At 43.6% G+C, this 22,856-nt stretch overlaps 1 protein-coding gene across 4 annotated transcripts in view; it reads left to right on the plus strand.

Annotated features, from left to right (window-relative positions):
- RNF8 (ring finger protein 8) overlaps positions 1-22,856 on the plus strand; it is a 656,229-nt gene that overhangs the window by 331,037 nt on the left and 302,336 nt on the right. For 3 of the 4 annotated variants that reach the window (XM_044060956.1, XM_044060976.1, XM_044060984.1), the window contains exon 4: positions 7,512-7,580. The exons of the other annotated variant lie outside the window; for it this stretch is intronic. In XM_044060956.1, coding sequence (XP_043916891.1) covers positions 7,512-7,580 — 69 coding nt within the window. The remainder of the gene's footprint in view (positions 1-7,511; positions 7,581-22,856) is intronic. 4 annotated transcript variants of the gene reach the window in all.

Raw genomic sequence — 22,856 nt, forward strand, 5'->3', positions numbered from 1 at the left:
GAAATAATTATACACATCCATGTGGCAACTAACGTTTATGATTTTATTGACAGCAGTGGCCTGTCACTGGCAAGAAGTATGTATTTAATATATCAGCCAGTTATGATATGAATGTTAATCTACTTGGCTTATTGTGTGGTCTGCCAGTCGTTTTATGTAGGTAAGAACAACAGATGCTCGAAGATAGAATTAGAGAACATCTCTATCAGATCAGGGGTAGGTGTCTGACTAATGTGTTGGTGAAACATATTATGACTACTTCAGTGGAACATTACATTTTTGGTAATTGAATCTATTTCTTTGAGCCAACAGTTAGGTGATATTTGCAATACTACAGAGCTAAATGAAACCAAATGGATTATTAGATCACATGCAGATGATAGTATGGGTTTGAATGGTTATGACCCAGTGAAACCAGCATTAAAAGCCAGACGCTTATTTAAGTGATCCAGCTATGTGTAGTTTTTATTCAACCTTATCCCCTTTTTACTGAGGTGTAAATACATTGTCTTAACAGGCAGTCTGTTGTACTTTTTTTGTATATATATTTTTTTTGTGGGTGACCACCATGATTTTATGTATGTGGTTACCAGGCAGTAAGCAGAATAATGTGTGTGTGTGTGTGTGTGTGTGTGTGTGTGTGTGTGTGTATGTGTGTGTGTGTATATATATATATATATATATATATCTAAAATATACATACACACACTATACTTTATGAACATTTTTTGTTCATAGCATATTTGTTATAGAATTAAATGTTGCATGCTTGTTAGGTTTAACAGGGGTGTATGCATATTCACTCCCGTATTTTTATGCTTCCATTAACAGAGTTCAACTTCCAAATGTAAGCATTTAGAGATGTTCTTCATGTTTCACTGTTGTAGTCATCAGCTGTAGCACTCCTCATAATCATCACATAACACTCAAACTTAATTTGGAGTGTTATGTGATGATTATGAGGAGTGTTACTGAATATGGGCAATTAGTATGTATCTACAGGACAAGGTATCAATTGCATACATAGGTTGAAACCTACTTTTTAAAACGTACATTCCTTGGTCATATGAATTTGACAAGTATATTAACATGCGTTTCTGGTATCAATCACTTTTATATATTTTTTATATAGAGGTTTTAGGGATTGGTTCTATTTAATGCGTATTAGGCATTTTAAATGGGTGGGCCACTTTAAGGTCTAATTTCTAATCAAATGAAGGTTTATTATATAAGGATGGGTGTTAAGGGTTCATTATGTGGATGTATTTCAAACTTGTTCTGAGGAAGTCCTGTTTTATGTGAAGGGAAGAAAGCGCTCAGCTGTTGAATAAACATTTTTGATGCACCGTTCAAGTGATTGGCTCTACATTTCTGGAATAGTTCTGTAGTTCATTTCCTATCTTTGTGTGGTTTAGCTTCTCTGAGGAGCATCTACCAGTGGTGTCTTGGATGCGGCCACCTGGACCTCTGTCCATGCCTTTACAAAGCATTACCACCTACCTCTCTTTTCCAAGTCTAGGGCAGGGTTTGCCTCTGCAATTCTGCAGGGCCTCCTGACCAATATCTAGGACTTTACCTATTCTTCCTCCCTTTACCTCAGCTTTGGGAATCCTCCCACAGGTGATGGCTGCAACAGTGAAACACGAAGAACATAGTACAGTTGTGTACACTAACCATAAATGTAGATGTTAGAGTGTATTCACTGTTGCAGTTTTGGTTTCCCTCCCTCCATTCCCCATTTAACATCTTCACCTGGGGGGGGGGGCATGCTTCCCAAGGTGGCTGTTAGCCACCAGGACCACTTCTCTCTTCCCTTTACTTTTGACGGGTTAGGGAAAGAAGAACTGATTGTAATGACGTCGGCTGCCTTGGTTTATAGTACTGACGACCTGACTGACTACAGGCGACCGCAGCCGACGCACAAAAACATTGACTCTGGTATTCGGGCCGGCCGAGGGCTACCACAGCAGGGATAACCCACAGGTGATGACTGCAACAGTGAATGCACTCGCACATCTACATTTATGGTAAGTGTAACAACTGCACTTTTTATACATTGTTTATTATAGGATGACTGTGCTGCAGTGGTGCAGCGGTAGCATCAGCTCACAGCAAGAGGTTCTCCCGTTCGATTCTTGGCTGGAGGGCCTTCTGCGTGGAGTCTGCATGTCCTCCCCATGGTTGAGTGGTGTTCGAAAGACATGCGTGAATGGGTGTGCCTTCGTTGAAGGTTGGGTGTCGGGCTGGCACCTTGGCACCATAAAAATCTACTGCCAATCATTAGCAGACTGGAGTTCCGCTGTGGCGACCCCTAACCAGGAAAAGTCGAAAGAAGAAGATGATTATAGGATGACTATATTAACCTTTTTATTTGAGTAGTTTTGCATTTGTGGTTTTTATAGATACCACATGTATTTATAGATGTCCAATTTACTTGTTTTTGATTCTCAGTAATAGTTTATTTTGCTGTTTGAGGAAAGTGTGTGTGTATTTATGTATAGCTGAAACAATGTTTGCTTTTTTGCACTATGTTGATATTGGGCAATTAGACATGTATAGAATATTGAGTGCTTTTATTTTTACGTATTGTTAGATGTATTTTTTTTTTATACAGATGTATATTTTAGTCTGTACCGTCATTGGCGATCATGTTATAAATGCTGTTTATGCACATGCATACCCTGATATCATCACATTGAGTGTTTGAAAGCAGTAATGTATAAGGCTTTTATTATTTTTATCCAAACGTTGTTGGTGGTTGGTGTTCACTTTGCATTGAATGTTTTTTATTCAGTAGAATGTTGCAATTTTTAGAATCCTGCTGCTTATGTGAATGTGTTCGAGTGTATATATACCTTTAAGATGTGCCAGCTAGGATACAGTGTTGTGTATTACACTTCACTTTTATTGATTGATCCAAGCATTTTATTAGTTTTTGAAAATTTGAAATGTTTTATATGAAGTGTCTTGTATTTTAGTAGTTCGATTTGGAGAATTGAGCCTTATACTCGTGAAAGCGCTAAACGTAATAAATATTTTTACCCTGGACGTGTTTCAGATCGTTCTTTTTGTTTAATTACATGATACATTGCTTCATTGTGTGTAATCCGTTAATCCCAGTAGCTGGTGTGGTCCTCTTTTGGTTTTTCCAGATAATTAGGCAAATGTATTGAATGTATTCGAATCAGTCTCCAGAGCCAATGACAAGGGTAAGGTGGTTCACACAGCCTATCTAGACCTTGCCAAGGCCTTTGACACCATCCCCCACTCTGTAATCGTAGATAAACTTACTAAGCTGGGCATTAATCCCTACGTCACCCAATGGGTTGCTAACTGGCTTTCTGATAGAACCCACACTAAAAGTAGCCGACACCAAATCCAGCTCCAGACATGTGACAAGTGGAGTACCTCAGGGTTCAGTCCTGGGACTGCTCTTGTTTGGCATCTACTTCTCTGAAGTACAGGCCAACACTAAGGGACTCTGGCCAACAAAGTTCGCAGATGACTGCAAACTGGGAGCCATTACTGAATCCCCAAATGATGTGGATACGCTACAAAAGGGCCTTACAACAGAAACAGATGCTTGGTGCCATAGCTGTGGGCTCAGGCTCAATGCCAAGAAATGTATAGTTATCCCCTTTGGGGGGAAAAAAACCTGCATCAGTGAATTACCATATAGGTGGCAGTACACTGAACACCGAAAGTGTGATAAGAGACTAGAGGTGTATCTATCTTTAATAAATATTGATACACCACCTCCTTTAGTTCTCATGGCTTCAGTTTGTGGTCTGAACATGTGGAAGGGAATGTAATCTGGTATAGCTGGGGTGCTCTCTGCAGTCTTAAAGCAGGTCTCACCTCGTCACTAAGGGCTTTTCATCCAGAAAAAAGGAGGTCATTGTCCCACTGTACTCATCCCTCATTAGACCCATTATAGAATACAACGCCCCGTTTGGTATGTACCTCTCAAGACATCTGCAACAACTTGAAAGGCTGCAGAAATACCTCACTAAAAGAATCACAGGCCTAAAGCAGATGCCCTACGCTGACTGCCTTAAACTCCAGCTATACTCTGTTGCATATCGTCTACTCAGAGGCGATCTCTGCTTAACATACAAGGCCATATCAAACCAAGAGCTGTTGGGACATGCTACACTTAAAGAAATCCCAATCCCTCAGAGCCACACGCTCCAGGGATCTAAACCTTGTCATCACAATAAACAAAACATGCTGGAGGGATAGGTTCCTGACCCAGAGACTCCCCAGACTCTGGAATAGATTGCCCATATATGTCAAGCAGAGTGCCTCTTTGGCCTCTTTAAAAGGAACCTTGACGATGGGAGAAAGGAAATTCACCCCGGGGATCACGTCAGTCGCCCTGCTAGACAGGGGTCCAGGGAAGTAAATAGTGTGGGAAGAAATAGCCAGGGAATTGTTATGGCTAGGCTTGTATCAGCCCTAGGGCTGATAGCCTAGTACCAACCTATGAAGTCTCTCACTACTTATTTCATTAGAGTAATAGTTATTTCAGCTACCTTTTTCCATAATATGGCTGTACATGGTATTTGCAGAAGAACCCTTGGATGATACCTCAGTACAAACAAAAAATGATTGACTTCAACAACTGTTTGTTTCTGGTGTCATTCAAAGGGGATCCAGCATCTGTCAGCCTGGGATGACATGGTTGACAGAACTTGATGCTTTGCCAAAGATGGTCTTCATCTATCACCCCTGGGATTTTGGTTACTAGCTATGGTGCTTGCCACCCCCATAGTTCCTTTTTTAGCCAATTTCGCAAGAACAAAATTCCTGACATAAAAATACCCTCTAAAAGCAACCTCAAGGTTATGCTGTTAAATGCTAGGAGTGTAAACCAGCAAGTGCACTCAATGGAAGCAGTCCTCACCTTGGAGGATGCTGACATTTGTGCAGTCACTGAGACCTGCTTTAAGACTGCGGAGAGCACCCCAGCTATACCAGATTACATTCCCTTCCACATGTTCAGACCACAAACTGAAGCCATGAGAACTAAAGGAGGTGGTGTATCAATATTTATTAAAGATAGATACACCTCTAGATTGGTTGAACAGCACAATTCCATTGAATTACTTCGGGTGCAGTTGACTGTAGGTAAGACCCCTCTTCATGTCATTGCCAGCTATAGGACCCCCTCCATGATCAGGACATCCACTCAGCCTACTTGGGTCTATTTGAGTCAATCAAGATACAACCAAACACCCTGGTGTTGGGTGACATTAATTACCCATCCATTGACTAGGTAAATTATACATGTTCTTACCTAAAGGTTTCTGGACTTCATTAACTCAAATGCCTTGGGCTAGCTGGTTGACACACCCACAAGGGGCTCAAACATCCTGGATCTTATATTCACCAACATGGGCAACCACTGCATCCCAGTAGCTGGTGTGGTCCTCTTTTGATTTTTCCAGATTATTAGGCAACTGTATTGAAGTCTCTCACTACTTATTTCATTAGAGTAATAGTTATTTCAGCTACCTTTTTCCATAACATGGCTGTATATGGTATTTGCACAAGGACCCTAGGATGATACTTCAGTACAAACAAAAAATGATTGACTTCAATTGTGTGTGGCCATCCCTTGTGAGATTTGACCACAAATCAGTCTCATTAGAAGTGTACCCCCCCCTTAGCAACAGCTAGGCTAAACAAATTTCTCCAAGGCCAATTACAACTTCTTACTTGACATTTTAAATAGCTTCATAGCTCCCCCCCGATGGAGCAGACTCCTGTACTGAGTTATACACCAGTGCTTTATATGAGCATCTGTACAATAGTATTGACTCTGTTGTACCTGATAGAACCAAAGTAAGATCTTCAAGGAAAAACAAATCTGCCTGGTGGACAACTGCCATTAATAAGGCTATACAGTAGGATAACATAAGTAGAGTAGGAAGGAATGGTCTCAGAATCATTCTAATAGCTTCTGGGATAGAGTTCCAAATAGAAAGGAACAACGTAAATGACCTTTTGCAAGTAGAGTGAAGGGAATTCTCTCTAGCTACATAAAATCTGAGGAGCTCAATAGTAGGAATCATTTCTAGTTGCCAATTTGCTGAGTAATGTTGAGCGGTATTTAAAAGAAATGTCCTAGCACTTATTGAAATCCAGTTTGCTTTAGTTAGGGTAAAGCAGTGATGTTCCTTATAGCTGGTGCAATGTATAAATCTTGAAACTTTATTTTCTGTTAATTGAAGGAGAGAAGTATTTTTTCCGGTCATTGCTTCATGCTCATTTTTTAGTTATGGAATGTCTGGCTTCATGTAGTTAAGAGGTTTGAAATGTAAAAAGCAGATTAAGTTTCAAGACAACCCACAGCTGTATTGTTGCCACTTTTATTGGCTTCTTCACCTGGTACTTGTTCCCCTACTTGTCACTGTGTGATATTTTAGACCTTGCATTCCCCATCTATTTAAAGTGGGAACGTTTTACTTCCAAAATGATGTCATGTACTTGAGTTTCTGTTCTGTCTTTTTGCCTGTGTAACTTGAGGTTTAGACTTCCGTATGGTGCTATGTACTCCCTTCTTCGATAATTATGCCTTCTACCTAGCTAAAAATTGACATTTTTTCCCCAATTCCATCAGCTTTGTTACACTGCCTGTCTACTGCACAGGATTATCACTTTAGTCTTGTAGGTTTTCATATGTAGCGAGTTAACATGTACTCACCCACCTCTGAAGTTAAGTGCTTATTTCTGCAATATAATCACACACTGTCATCTACAGTTCTGTAATCTTTGATTATTTTTTTCCTGATAGCTTCAGGGCACAGTTTAAAACCTTCAAAGTCAACAGTTGAGATAAAACGCATCATGCCATTCTTTGATTCTGAATGATAAGATGACAAGGACTGAAGTGGGGCATGAGGATCATGTGTTGTTCCTACATATTGTCATTAAGAATACTGTATGAGATGGTTTCACATGAAATGGGTAACTTCCTGTGAAAAAAAAATAGGATGCAGGAAAATGGCCATGTGACCAGGAAAATACAAAATGTGTGCTGCAGCAGTCTTCCTCAAAGATCTTTTAAGCCAAGCAATTTACATACAATGTGTTTCTATTTTTTGCCTGAGCAAGTGGACTGTTTCACAGGTCATTTTCAGCTATGACCAAGTGATGCGTTTGTCTTAACTGTATCATCTCTGAACTCTAATGTGGTCAGGCAGGTTTTAAATTTTCAAGTAACTGAAAATGAGCACCCATTTAAAGAATTTAAGCAGTTGTGTTTTTTCATTTTTATTAAAAAAAAATAAAAAAAATACAAGTGACCTCATCAGTGAAGGTAGTACTTCATGCTTCTTAAAGAACAGCAGTGTGAGTGTTGCAGGCACAAATTCTATGCTACAGAATGTAGAGCTGGGCAGTTCTACTTCGAAGAGTGCTTTAGGAGGTAATGTGGCAGTCTTGGGGCATTGAGACTTTATTATGACCACTTGAATTGCCCCTCATTTCTGTTTTTTTTTTCCCAGGATGAAAAGAAGCAGCAGCATCAGGGTGAGGAGATTCTGCAGCAAAAACTGGTTCAAACATTGGAGGAGGTAATTGTTTTACGTCGTCGACTTGAATGTTTGTTACACACTGAAAAACAATTTTGCAGAAAAAGCATGTTCTAAGAGAACCTGTCTTAAAACTCATTACATTCAAGTGCTCCTCCAGGCCTTTCTGCAGCTATCTCCTACTGCACCCCTAGGCATCAAATATTGCTTGTTCATATTTGCATTAATTACTCCAAAACCATGATACATACAAGGTATCAGAATATTTTATTTTGAAGCATACATGATGGCAAACACAGTTGTTTTGATATTTGACTTCTGTCAATGAATATTTGTTAGAACTGGAAGGTGATAACTTCATTTTTCTAAAACCTCAAGCCACACCCACTGGGAGTTAAAGGTGCGCAGTCCAAAGAACTGAACTGGAGGAAATGAGTGAAATTCACTGGGAAAGTCTGAGTTTGTAAAAGATTTATGCCATAAAACCTGGATTGAATGGTTTTCTAATCTATTAGCTTTTTTGCTTAGTACTTTCAGTGTTTTTATCTGCCCCATTAAGATAATACTTTTATTAAACTTGTGCAATCCTGTGAGCAGTGTAGTATTTTGGCTTTCTGTTTTGTACATGGCATTGAAAAGGCTGAGATCAAGGGAATCCCCTTCATCTGCAGTTTCTCTTACCTTGTATGTATGCATTTATTTATTTAGGAAGCAGACCTCTCATAGTGGCCAGAGAGTGATATGTTTTATTTAACGTTAGGAGATGGATGGGGGAAGAATTGCTGTAATCCCAGGAGTCTGAGCATGCAGTGACACTGTATGTTCAGCCATTCTCCCATTCGATGCAGCGTCTGCCCCAAGTCTTAAATCTATAGTGTTAATGTTAGCAACTTCTCCTCAAGGGTGTGGTAGATGGTGCTTCAAACAGCAGCAGAAACAGCACACTTCCCTCCTTCAAGGAATGAGAGCTTGTATCAGCCATTCTTACCTCCTGGCTGGGTCCTCTTTTGCAAAGGCCTGCTACTGGAAGTTTGGTCTCATGGCACACAGCTGTAAGACCTTTTAGTCTTCAAGATTAAATGGAATACTGTAGGCACTTGGGGAATTGTTTAATTGGTTATATGTGCATTTTAATCTGGATTGAATAAAATTATTTTTAGTGGGGGTTGCTACATGTAAAGACGTGACAGGAGTAGTATTCTTGTCAAAGGGTAGCACAGATGAAGTTAGAACACTGCTGTTGGGTCATTGCATGATAAAATGAACAAATAGACATTTACTTGTGAGTCTGGATTAGTCAAAACTCAACACTAATTAGTTATCTAGAATGAGAACTTTGTACCTCCAGAAAGCGGTCTTATTTTTGCAGTGACCGAAAAAAAGTTGCCCACATAAGCTGATGTTTATTGTAGAAATAAATAAATGAGCAAATGAAACTGTAATGGAAGATGAACCCAGAGAATCTTTTCACATTTATCTTAGTTTCTGCTTTATATAAAATAAATTGTCAGAGGTTGCCATTTCTGCTGTACTCCCAGTTTAAAGTGTTTTTGTTTTTCTTACCTACCAGTCATCAACCATCCTGTAAGGAGTGGTTCATTTGTTCATCATGGAGCAAGAGGCAGTCATGGATGACTTCACTTTTTTTTGTACCTGCCCGTGGTAGATTGTGTGTGGTTGTATATGCTAGGGCCCTCTGCCTTCCTCTGTTTGCATGCACATTTCTGCAGTATATTCACAGTGCAAACACAGCCTGTTTGAACTAAGTGCACATCCTTAACCCGTAAACCGCCTGACGTTCGCATCTTATTCCTATAGATACTGGTCCTCTTTCCACCTGATGGGAGAGCCAGTGTCTTCTGCTTACTGCCATCTTCCCTGTCAGATTTCTCCAGTGCCCAAATCTCTTAACTGAACTGAGGTCATCCGGGTCATATTCAGGGCTTAGTTTGTCTTACGTTTTGGAACTGTGATTAATATGGTTAAAAGTTTATGTAAAAATTGTGAATACATTTTAGAAACTTTTATTGTCTGGATAAGCCTAGACAGCCTGCATCTATAAGAGAGTAAACAACATTTGTGTATTACATGTGCTGTACACTGTCAGAAGCAAGTTTGGGAGTTCTGGCAGGAAATCTTGCTGAACACAAGCCAACAGGAAAATGTTTTTTTTTTCCTGATGCAGGAGTCATGACAAATTGCAAGGACAGAAAAAGTGAACAAGTTCCTTGTACACAGGTATTGGAGAGAGGCTGCTTTGATGTAGAATTATTTAAATAATTACATAAATCAACAAAACTTAACAATTTTTGGGGTGGGTGGGATTACATTGAGGAATAAATAACATGCCATCTATTTATGGCCAACAAAATCAGGAAATGGAGTGATGATTTTTGTTACAGTTAACATAATAAAGAAGGGAACAGACTGCTGTGTTATAAAAAAAAAATCAGGAAGTGGCATGATACTTTTTGTCAAAAAAAAAAAGGCAACATGATAGTGAAGCTTTATAATGAATTTAGTAGTGCACATTTGAAAGCCAAGTGCTTACTGTCCCATGTGGAATTACTTGGAAGTAAGCTAACCTCCATAGCAATAGTAAAACAGACCATGTTAAGTTGTCAATCTCGCCTTCATTCTTGCTTGATGGGTTCGGAGCCGATCCCTCGGCTCCGACTCGGCACTTGCTAAGCTCGAGAGTCACTTTTACCAGCTCGAGGCAGCCCCATATCCCATGATGCAAGGCGGTAAGTACCTAGATCTCGTTTGCCGCTACGCTTATGAGGTCCTCCTTTTGCCAGCTCCTGGTAAGTGATTACTATTTCGCTATTTTAGCCCCTTTTAAACTTAAAAACCCCTTATTGTTAGTTTTTATTTAGTTTTAATCTGTTTCTGACAGAATTTTGTCTGTCTCTTATTATTTTTTTAGTCAGACTTTACCCATCCCCCCCCCGTTAGGGTGTGTGTTTGTGTTGGTACTTATACCTTTTTGGTATATTTAAAATTAAAGGCTTTGACTGGTGTGTGTGTGTGTTTTGTGTGACACCATGTCAAAAGAAAGGGTCTCAGGCTTTAAGAAGTGTGACTCGTGCTGTCAGAAGATGTCTCTGACAGACGGTCACACTTCTTGCCTTTATTGCCTGGGCCCTCTTCACCTGCAGGACTCCTGTGCTATTTGCCATTCTTTCAGCCAGAGAGTCCTGCAGGAAAGAAGAAACAAGCTTATACTCGGGGGCCTTCTTAAGCCGGAGGGCTCTCCGGCTAAGTCGGCTCCACCTAAGACTGTCAAGTCTTCCAAGGCCCAGGCTTCTGTGTCAAAGCCTGCGGCCTCGGCTCCGACTCGTTCTGAGTCGAGATCGGCTCCGGCTGGAGCCGATTCTAGCTTAACAAGCCTTCGGCACCGATGGCTATCGGTGCCGATTCTGCATCGACCACTTCGGTGTCGGCTCCGATCGGCTCCGACCACCATGTGGCACAGGCATCGGTGTCGGCCCGATCGGCTCCGACACCGTTACTTTTGTGGCTGTATCGGCTCTGGCTGGAGCCGATGCATCGAGCTACCTGTCGGCTCCGATAAGTTGTCGGCTCCGACAGGGTCTATAGTTTCATCGGTTCCGATGGCTCCTTCCAGGAAGAGGTCGAGGTCTCCTTCCTTGGAGCCGATACTTTCGGCTCGGCTTCACCTCTCCTTCGAACGGAGCCATCGGAGCCGATCTTCAAAGTCATCCAGGCTTTCTGACCATGACTTAGAGAGAGTGGTCAGTAGATTACTTAAGTCACAGGCACTGGCCCAAATGTTACATAGTCCGTCTCAACAGACGACTATTGGTCCACACCCGTTACAGTTCCTCCTTCAACTCTACCCCAGAGCTTGGAGTTGGAGTCTTCGGAATGGTTACTGCTACGTCTGGTGGACAGATACCCCCTTCTGTCCCTTCAGCCTCTACTCTTATCTCCTCTTCGAGACCTTCCTTAGAGGGATTCGGTGGTCGGGCTTCCATGGTCTCCTCCGAGGGGGTGAGTGGCATCGGACCCTTGTCCGAGCCCGCTCTTCCCCTTGGAGCCTCGGCCTTGGTGAGCTCGGCTCCGACATCTGCCTCGGAGACTTCCCTTTCGGTGGTCCCTGGAGTTCCTAGTTCTTCGGAACGGGTTCTCTCGGACCTGCCTGGGAGGGGAGCATTCGAGGTGATGAGTGTGCTGGCCACTGGTATCAGTCAACAGTCTGTTCCCTTAGCTCCTCCCTCTATGGTGCCTGTTGACATCTCTGCCACTTCTCTTGCTACAGGACCCAGAGATCCTCCACCTCAGGTTTCCCCATTGGGAATTTCCCCCTCTTCCGAGGATTCTCCTGATGTTTCGGGAGATCCTCCTAGGAAGAGGACTTGTAAGAGGAAACATGTAGACTCCCCCGAGTCTATCACTTCAGATACTGACTTTGATGAGTCAGAGGGATCCCCTAGATCCCCCTCTGAGGATGTCTCCTTCTCAGATATCCTAGAACTCCTTAAACAGAGGGGAAACTGGCCCACCAACAATCCCTCTGAGGATGAGTCAGTATACCTAGAGGCGTTTGGATCTCGGCACTCCACCTCCTGGGTGTCTCCGCCTTCGACCCCCTTATGCAGGTTATTGCCCGAAGGCGTGGGCAGCTCCTGACTCTGTAGAGCCAGTCCCTAGGAGGCCTTCAAAATTTATCACTGCCCCAGGTGACAAGCAATTCCTCACTAAGGGTGTCCCCGCTGATGCCATGGTGGTGGCTGCTGCCACCAAAAGGAACTTGCAGATCCTTCCGTACCCGTCCATCCTCCTAATAAGGACTCTAGGACCATGGATAGGTACGGTAAGCGGATGTTTTCCTCAGCGACCTTTGCCATGTGTTCGCTGAATTACCTATGTCACTTCACCAGACTCCAGAGGGATATCCTTAAGGAGCTGGGTGAAGTAGTACAGGATCCTACAGCTGCAGGGGCTCAAGAAAAAATTGCTTCGCAGCTAGGAACCCTTAATTCCATTGCAAACTCCTCCATGCGGCTAATATCATATGCTGCTGATGGAGCGAGTAGAGAGCAGGTACAGGTGTGGCTCTTAGACGCCAAGCCTGGATGCGGCTATGTGATTTTGCAGATCCCTTTAAGGCGTCCTTCACAAATTCTCCCTTTGATGGGTCAGCTTTGTTTGGCCCTCAGGTGAAGGAAACTTTGACCAGGTGCGAGCAGGACGGCAAGACTCTTTCTGCTGTAGGAGTCCGTTTTCCACCCCTTCTAGACCTTACCCCAAAGGACAGAAAGGTGGCAAAATGTGGTTCCATAAATCCCAAGGAGTCACGCCGGATTCACGTGGTCAGTTTACCCCTAGAGGCAGAGGGGGTAACAACAACAGACGCCGCTCTAGAGGCAGAGGGGGGTCCTAAAAACCAGGGAAACAGAGAGCCTCTCTCTGACAAGCCCTTTCAGCATCCCTGAGATGTTGCCCGACTGTCCCTCCTTGGAGGCAGTCGGGGGAAGATTATCACTGTACCCAGAAGCCTGGCATTCCCTCACTCAAGACAAATGGGTACAGTCGATCATATCCAAGGGTTACATAATTCCTTTTGAGGAAAGTCCTTTCCCCTCAAATTCCCTTCCAGATGTACCACCCGGTCTAAGGGAAATTGCAGAGTTAGAAGTCTCAAAACTACTGCAAAAAAGAGCCATTCAGCCAGTTACATCAGACCATTCAGAGCCCGGAATTAACTCAAGGTTCTTTTTGGTCCCCAAAAAGACGGGAGACTGGAGACCAATATTGGATCTCAGCAGACTCAACAAGTCTGTGAGGAAGACAAGATTCCGAATGGTCACTCTTCAGTCAATTCTGCCCTTCTTGCAGAAGGACAACTGGATGTGCTCAATAGATCTTCAGGATGCGTACTATCACATCAAAATTCACAGACGCTCCAGGAGATTTCTCCGCTTTCGGCTGGGGTCCAGTCATTTCCAGTTCAGAGCCCTGCCCTTTGGTCTCACTACAGCCCCCAGAGTGTTCACCAAATGCATGGCAGTGGTCACGGCTCACCTGAGACGCCAAGGATTCCAGGTGTTTCCGTATCTCGACGACTGGCTCCTGTCAGCCACCACCAGGCATCAGCTTATACAAGCCAGGGATTACACAATAAATCTTTGTTCTCATTTGGGCATCTCGATCAACTTCGAAAAGTCATCCTTATTGCCCTGCCAGTCTATTACCTTCATAGGCGCAAACTTAAACACTGTTCGGATGTCAGCTACCCTTACAGATCAAAGAGTTTCAGACATTCAGAGTCATGTCAGGATCATTCTGGCCAACAAGAAAGTACAGGCCAGAATGGTTCTAAAGGTATTAGGCCTCATGGCTGCGGCCATTACTCTTCTTCCCCTGGCTCGATTCTACATGCGCCTTCTTCAGTGGATGCTGTTCACACAGTGGTCGTACCAACAACTTCCTATGCGTCACCAGATTCTGGTGACACAAACTTGCAAAGATCATCTTGCTTGGTGGATCACATCTCCTCAGGTTCACCAAGGCAGGTACTTTGTACCCCCATCCCCGATAGCCACTGTCACCACGGATGCCTCCCTGATCGGGTGGGGGGGTCATTATCAGGGCAGGATGGTTCACGGGACGTGGCAGCCGTTCGAGTACCATCTGCACATAAATGTCCTGGAGATAAGAGCAGTGCTTTTAACGTTGCAAGCCCTCAACGACTTTCTTCCCGTAGGGACAATTGCAGTCCACACAGACAACATGTCTGTAGTTTGGTTTATCAACAAACAGGGCGGAACCAAATCCTACCCCTTGTGTCGAGAAGCGCTCAGACTATGGCAATGGGCGATCTCCTCTCATCGGTTTCTGGTAGCAACGCATATCCCTGGGAAAACCAACATTGTAGCGGACAGATTGAGCAGAGCTATTCTCATGCCTCACGAGTGGTCTCTCAAGCAATCTATAGCGGAAGAGATATTTCTGGAATGGGGTCGTCCATGTTGCGATCTTTTTGCTACTCTCCAAAACAGCAAATGTCCAGACTTCTTCTGTCTCTTCCCTCTACCAGGCCATCCCCCCAGAGACGCTCTGACCCAGGATTGGCCCCAGGGACTTCTTTATGCCTTCCCTCCATTTCCTCTGATCCCTCAAGTTATCCAGAAAGCTACCGTTTTGAGAGCCAAATTGATTCTCATTGCCCCTTACTGGCCTCGACAAGTTTGGTTCCCGTTCCTCCATCATCACCTTTTGGTGCAGCCGTGGCATCTGGACCCAGTGCCAGATCTTCTGATTCACCAATCGGGTCAGCTGCACCGGTCTATCCCTTCTCTTAACCTCACAGCATGGTTGCTCCACTTCCTTCCTTAGCCAGGCTTCCTTTGATCTCTAATCCAGTTAGAGACATCATAGTAGCCGTTAAAATCCTCTACCAGGAGGATTTATACAAGCAAATGGAAACGTTTCTCTTATTGGGCTAAGGCCAAGAATATTGATCCTTTCACTGCCCCTATTCAGGCAGTCCTGGACTTCCTAGCAGAGATTTTTCATGCAGGCTCCTCTTCTTCCACAGTCAGAGTTCAATTGGCTGCTATCTCCAACTTTCATGTCGGGGTAGCAGATCATAATATTATGTCCCATAGGCTCTGCAGGGCCTTCTTGAAAGGAATTTTCCTACTAAAGCCTCCAGTCAGGAATCCTCCTCCTCAGTGGGATCTAAATTTAGTGCTGACATCCTTGATTCTTCCCCTTCGAGCCAGCTGTTTCTTGTTCCCTGAAATTTCTTTCTTGGAAAACTTTATTCCTAGTGGCTATTACATCGGAGGGTGTCTGAACTTCATGCTCTATCGGTTCGACCCCCCTATTTGGTTTTTCACAAAGACAGGGTATCTTTGAGAACTAATCCTACCTTTCTACCTAAGGTCGCTTCAAAGACCAATTTGAATCAATCCATTGATCTCCCTGTATTTTTCCCAAACTATTCTGACAGCGCTGAACAAAACTACATTATCTTGATGTCCACCGTCAACTTAGATATTATTTGGACAGAACAAAAAATTTAGAAAATCTGATCAACTTTTTGTTTCCTATGGATAATAAAAAGGCCTTCCTGTTTCTAAAGTGACCTTGTCCAGATGGCTTTCTTCGGTCATCTCTGAAATTTATCTGCTCAGGGAAAACAGCTGTGCTCGAAACCTAAAGCACATTCAACTAGGAGCTTAGCTGCTTCTACAGCCTTTCAAGCTAGACTTCCTTTAGACACTATTTGTGCAGCGCCACTTGGGCCACTCCTCACACTTTTGTTTCCCATTACAAATTGGACTTGGCCTCCAGGGACAGAGCCAGTTTTGGCTCTACAGTCCTCAAGAGTCTGTTCCATTGAGCCACCCAGGATAGAGGTGCTAGGGGCGGTCCCATCAAGCAAGAATGAAGGCGAGATTGACAACTTAACATTAAGAAGTTATGTACCTACCATAACGTTCCATGTTAGTTGTCTTCTCGCCTTCTTTCTTGACCCTCCCTCCTTCCCCCTGGCCTGGACAGACCTTGTTATAAGAAATTATTATGCTGAAGACCATTCAGACCTGGTCCTTCTTCCATCTGTAAGTTTTCTTCTTCCTTTGGGAAGTATTTTATGCTTGGTGCTATTGCCCTTTGTCATCAAACGAGATCTGGGTACTTACCGCATTGCATCATGGGATATGGGGCTGCCTCGAGCTGGTAAAAGTGACTCTCGAGCTTAGCAAGTGCCGAGTCGGAGCCGAGGGATCGGCTCCGAACCCATCAAGCAAGAAAGAAGGCGAGAGAAGACAACTAACATGGAACGTTATGGTAGGTACATAACTTCTTATTTCCAAATATGGAAATCTTAAAAATGCTTCCTTTGTAATAGAAATACTTGAGTACTGTCATCTTTGGAGAATTGTGCTAGCTGTGGACTGGTTCTTATAGGCAGAGAAAATTGGCAGGTGTGAATAAATAGTTGCCAAAAAAGCTAAAGAACTACATATGAAGTAAGGATTTTTCAATACTTAAAGTGCACTGCTACACTGAATAAATGCATACAAATAAGCAAGTGGCACTTGTATCAATGACAGTTTTATTAGCTTCAGGTTTAAAAAAAAAAAAACTTGTGTAAATATGGCAGATGTAAGTGAAACGGTCACCTTCAGGACCGATGTTTTAAAACCAGTGGAATCTTGAAAACCTTCACCTGTCAGTTTAAGGCACTATATGGTGACAAATTATTCCTAGGATTAAGGTAGAAATAACTGCAAACATGTTTAAGAACTAATAGCAGAAAGTACTGCTGAAATAAGTTTTGGCTACAGTTCTTGAGGGGCAAAAGATGATTTAAGAAATTTGGTGTCCCACTTACAAAATATCTGTATATGGTTAAAAGATGTTTGAAAAACATGCTAGTACACTGGAAGTAAACTTGTATTAATGCTCATTTTAACCATTGAGAACACATGATATACAAATCCCATCAGTCTTGGAAGTGCTGTGCCCAAATTATTCATTATTTTTTATTTGTATAAGGAATCCAGAAGGAATAATAAAAATGAATGCAAAACAGTTTTACTACAAAGAAGAATCCGTTAATCTGACAGTGTTCCACAACCAGTAGTGAATTATACTACAAGTTGTAGGAGGACTGGGCTGAGTACATTTTCCTGGGATGCCATGCACCCATCATTCTTGGCATGCACTGCACAGTTTTCTGCCATGCAGAAGCATTAGTTCCACAGAAGTGGTCCCAAACTGCATTTTCATGTTTGGATGAGGAGTTTTTGCATATAACTCAACTATTCTTAACCAGTGTTTTCATATTTAAACTGTATTTTTTTATTTTTAAAGACTGCAAAATTTTTCTTAAAATGTTTTGTAATACTTTGGAGCATTTCTCCCCAGGTGTCCACTGAAAATGGACTCCAACCCTGTTGGGAATTCCCTGGTAATCAAATGTCAATAAATAAAGTTGTCTTAAGTTGGGTTACATTTTTCTGTAGTCTTAATCTCTCCTGTTAGGGAATGACAGCCTTTTTTTAAAACCATTTATGTGTTGCTTTACAAATTCCTTTATTTTAAAAATGTACCTGCAATTGGGTAAATTAGGCATTTAAGTTTGGAAGTTGAGCTAGCCATTAGACCAACATCTGGCAGGGTATTGCATGGGGGATTGCAGTAGTGACTGTAGTCTAACATCTGCAGTTATATTAAGTTCCTAACACAATTGTAATTTTACCTAAAGAATTGCCTAATCATGAGCTATTCCACAGAGGAGTTACATCCTTTATATCATTCAGTACATCCAGAAGTCCAGCCTGAAACCTTTTCAACAAATGCCATTTTTGTGGGTTATCTTGAATACCAAGACGTGCAGACTGCCCCAGGTTTTGGTCATGAATCCCTTCTGCTGTACTGTAAAGTCACTTATTGCCAGAACTTTTCTGAATGCACTAAAATTCACATCAGTTTACATTCATGATTACACATCAGTAAGATTCATTAGTACCTGAAAAGTTTTCGGGATTAGTCCAGTGGATGTATTGATTATCTTCGTGTTTCACTGTTGCAGTCATCACTTGTGGGTTATCCCTGCTGTGGTAGCCCTCAGCCGGCCTGAATACCAGAGTCAATGTTTTTCTGCATTGGCTGTTGTCTGTAGTCTGACATCATGTTGTCCGTGCTGTAAAGCAAGGTAGCCGACGAGATTACATCAGTCTTTCTTGCCGTGGAGCCCATAGCAGAAGCATTTCGCAAGTGTGCCGGTCGGTTGTTGCCAGAGTTTGAATTTCAGCTGAAAATGTCTAAGGCTAAGTACCCTATTGGGGATCCTTTTTTCTTGGACTAAATGATGTCCAAAAAAGTTAACAATTGTCTCGCCTGTGGAAAGCAGATTCCACACCAAGACTTCCATTCATACTGCATCACTTGTTTAGGTCCAGACCACGACGTCCCCCGTTGCAGTTTTGTGCCCTCTAATGTGAGAACCATTCGCCGTAGAGCTCTTATTGTAGACCGGTTTTAACTTCTTCCGTCTTCTCATTCCAAATTGGCGTCAGTCAGCCAGCAATCCGTGGACATTCCAAAAAAAGCAGAGATAAAGATGAGACAGACCACACAAGGCTAAGCCTTCTGACGACTCCACCACTAAGCAGGTCGTCAGTTCTCTGCAATTCAGTGAGGTGCTTTAGCAGCCCCTGATGCCCGATTCGATATCTACGCAGGCCTCTACAGAGACCCTTTTAGAGTCCAGTATGCTGCAGAAATCTTCTGTGTCTTCCAAGCCTTTGGATGTGTCTGCCTTGATTGTGTTCGGGGCCACGACACAGGCTTCTGAGGAGGCCTCTCGCACTACCGAATCTAGACAAATACTGACGTCTTCTCATCCCACTACTGTTTCTCCCAGAATGACGGATACTCTTAGGCCAAGAAGGCAGGCCACTCATATAAAATCTGTCTCTAGCCACCATCTTGCTCCTGCTCCACCACCCCAGCCACAAATGCTTAAAATGGTGGAGGATCTCATCTCCCTTATCAGGGGTAGTCAGGCCACAACTTCTAAAAGGAAAAGACACCCTTCTCCAGAAATTGACAGAACAGGATTCCGAGGAATCTGACTATTGAGATTTTGAAGAGATGCAACAATGTCTGACTGCTTATGAGGATTCAGATGCAGAGGAATCCACTCCTTCTGCTTCCCCACCAGAAGACCTTTCCTTTGGGGAAACTCTCAGGGAACATTTCCAGTGGGAATCTCAGGATCTCCCCCAGTCGAAGAAAAGACTTGGAGAGTTACTGGACCTGCCCCAGCACAGACCCCTGGCCATCCCTCCTATTTTAGAAGTAGTGGATAATGTTTTTCATGAATCCAACTTAGCCCCTGACACCCTCCCACCTGCTTCCAGTAAGCCTGACTGGTATTAGAGTATCAGATTCTCGCAGATATCTGTACAAAAATCCTGCTGCAGGCCCAGAGGTAATTACACAGGGACCTAAAGGAGCTAAGACTAGTTCTGCCAAGAATCATATTCTTTCTGACAAGTATTCCAGAGCTCTGGACAAATGGGATAAAGTATGCACCTCCACAACCTTAGCTATCAGAGCACTCAACTGTCAGTTACACATGTTAAAATATCAACAACACACTTTGGAACTATTGAAACAAAATATTTCAACATTTCCTGCCTGTGCCAATTCGAAAGCGTTAGCAGATTTACTGCACTCTACTTGTCAAGTGGCCAAGCACTCATTACACTGTGGATATGATGCCCTAGAAGCCTCAAGCAGGGCAACGGTGTCCATGTCTGTCATTAGGAGACATGCATGGCTGAAGGAACAACCTCTCCTTGATCATGTCAAGTCTAAACTAATTGGTCCACCCCTGGATAAGGACCGCTAGTTTGGAGCAAAAGCAGAAGAGGTGCTTAAAAAGATGGAAGACAAAGCAAAAATCTATGCAAACAGTAAAATATTTTTCTGGTTCAACCTCCCAGGTTCAGCAGGAACTTTCCCGCTAAGCACTGTTCCTTCCCTGCAACTAGCAGACAGGGCAAAGGTAACCCCTGCAGGGACAGGCCACCTAGGCCCCTATCCCAGGGGCAGCAGAGAAAAACAGTGGACCACTTTAACCCCAAAGGCAGGGTGTTCTAAGCCACCCTTCTATGGCAAAAACTCTCAATGACTCCCTCTGTCCTCCTTTTACTTTCCAAAAGCTAGGAGGAAGGCTGTCCTTCTGCAAAGAAAATTAGCTTTCTGTAACAAAGGACCAAAGGGTCTTAAAGATAATTTTACAGGGACACAAATTCTCTTTCAATGAACTTCCAGTTCCAAGAGGGCACCCAGACCTGCCTCCAAATCAGTGGGCAGAGGTATCGAAACAGGTCCAAACTCTCATACCCCCGGGGGCAGTAGAACCTGTACCCTCAGATCAAACAGGCAAAGGCTTTTATTCCAGACTATCCCTTGTTCTCAGAAAAGAGGACACTTGGCACCCCATCCTGTATGTATCCATTCTGAACCACCTCCCTGGTGGTCCCCAAATTCAAAATGCTAATTTGCAGCAGCTGCTGCCTATGCTGACAAAAAAGGCCTGGCTAATGACCCTAGATGTAAAAGATGCCTACCTCCACATCCCCATAATGGAATCCTGCAGGAAATTCCTGCACTTCGGAGCAGGCTCACAACACTTTCAGTTCTCTGCGCTACCCTTTGGCTTATCTACTGCACCCAGAGTATTCACCAAATGCTTAGCCCCAGCCATAGCATTTTGCAGCCTGAGAAATGTACAGATTTACCCTTATTTGGACAACTGCCTCATTCAGGCAGAGTGGAAAGAAAAGCTGCTCCAGGGCCTTCTTTTTGTCAAAACCCTCCTAACTTCCCTAAGGTTCATCATCAACGAGAATAAATCAAAACAAACACCCTCCAGGAAGATCATTTTCTTGGGAGCACTGCTGGACACAGCATCCCAAATGGCCCTCCTAACCCCAGAAAAGCAGAGCTTCCTGCCTCTCTACTTTACCCAGCTGGCTTCCAGAGGTCACCTTACTCTGGGGAAGTTCCTGCAAGCCTTGGGGTACATGGCATCTTGCATCCTTCTAATTCCTCTGGCCAAGCTTCACATGAGGAAACTTCAGTGGTATGTAAAGAATCTTTGATGTCAGCACTCCCAGCCTTAGAGACCTCTCTCCCTCTGATCCCCTGTATAAGGGGTGAGTTTCTCTGGTGGTCAGGGGCCTGTACCAAGAACAAGGGTCTTCCCTTCATCCTCCGCCCTACTAGCCAGACCATCACCACTGACGCCTCAGACATTCCTTGGGGTGCTCACGTAGCAGGCAGGTGCACCCAAGGTCTTTGGGATGCCCAACATCTTCCCTTAAACATCAACAGAAGGAAATGATGGCAGTACAAAAGGCCCTGACATCCTTCAAACCCCATCTCAGGCCAGAGGTTCTCCTTATCAAAACATACACCACCACAGAAATGTGGTATATCAACAAACAGGGGAGGGGACCCTATCTTACCCCCTGTGCAGGCTAACCATGAACCTCTGGCTGTCAGCATCATCCATGGGATTACACCTTCTTGCCCAGTACCTACCGGGGATCAACAGTACCTTGGCAGACCACCTAAGCAGAAATTTACTGCAGCTCCACAGAAAAATCTTTTTGCAAGTCATTCAGGAGTGGGGAACTCCGGAGATGGATCTCTCTGCTTCACACCTCAACCACCAACTAAAAAAATTCTGTACCAGGGAGTATCACACCTAGTGTAGAATGTAGATGCCTTGACCTTCCCCTGGAACTCCCTCTTTGTGCACATATACCCTCCTCTGCCTCTTATTCCCAAGGTACTGATCAAGATAAGGGAGGAGAGACCAAAGGCCATCCTCATTGCTCCAGATTGGCCCAGACAGCATTGGTACCCCTTACTGCGCAGCCTGACATTACAAGCTCCCTGGCAGCTACCCCTGATCTCAGACCTCTTGACCAAGGTGGAGGGGGGGGGTGCTGCACCCAAACTTGCAGACTCTGTCAGCATGGCTAATACTTTAAAAGCAAACAAGGGGACCCTATTAAGCTAACCAGTCCTGGACATTATCACAGAGGCCAGAAGGCCCAGCACCAGAAAGTCTTATGCAGAGAAATGGAAAGGTTTCTGCTCCTGGAGCCCAGTCCAGGGGGGACGGTACCTCACAAGCTTCCATCCCTCTTATCCTGGGCTACCTAGTCGAGTTACTCAATAGTGGCCTCTCCTTCTCTTCTATTAAAATCCATGCCTCAGCCATTTCAGCTCATTTCAAAACAGACCAACTCCTCTTCTCACATCCTTTGATTAAACAATACCAAAGGGGGGCTTTTAATATCAGACCTCCCTGAAGGCCACCCACGCCAGCCTGGGACCTAAATTATGTTTTCGAACAACTAACCTTACCACCATTTGAACCTTCTGCTTCAGCAGAATTGAAATACCTCTCTTGGAAGACTGCTTTCCTACTAGCTATCACCTCAGCTATAAGGGTTTCAGAACTTCAGGCACTTATGGACGTTGAGCCCTTCATCATTTTCCATGCAGACAGGGTCTCCCTGAGGACTAACCCCCCCCCCCCATTTATGCCCAAGGTGGTATCTGATGTGACCCTCAATCAGGCCGTACATCTGCCCATCTTCTTTCCTAACCCTCAAAACAAGGGGGAAAGACTTCTGCACTCACTAGATGTGTACAGACAACTCGGATACTACCTAGACCATACTAATCCCTTCAGAAAAACAGAGCAGCTTCTTGTCAGCTTTGCCCCAGGGGCAGGGGGAAAGC

Source organism: Protopterus annectens, chromosome 1.part0 (assembly GCF_019279795.1).
Source record: "Protopterus annectens isolate FY-2018-M chromosome 1.part0, PAN1.0, whole genome shotgun sequence".
Taxonomy (NCBI): Eukaryota; Metazoa; Chordata; order Ceratodontiformes; family Protopteridae; genus Protopterus; species Protopterus annectens.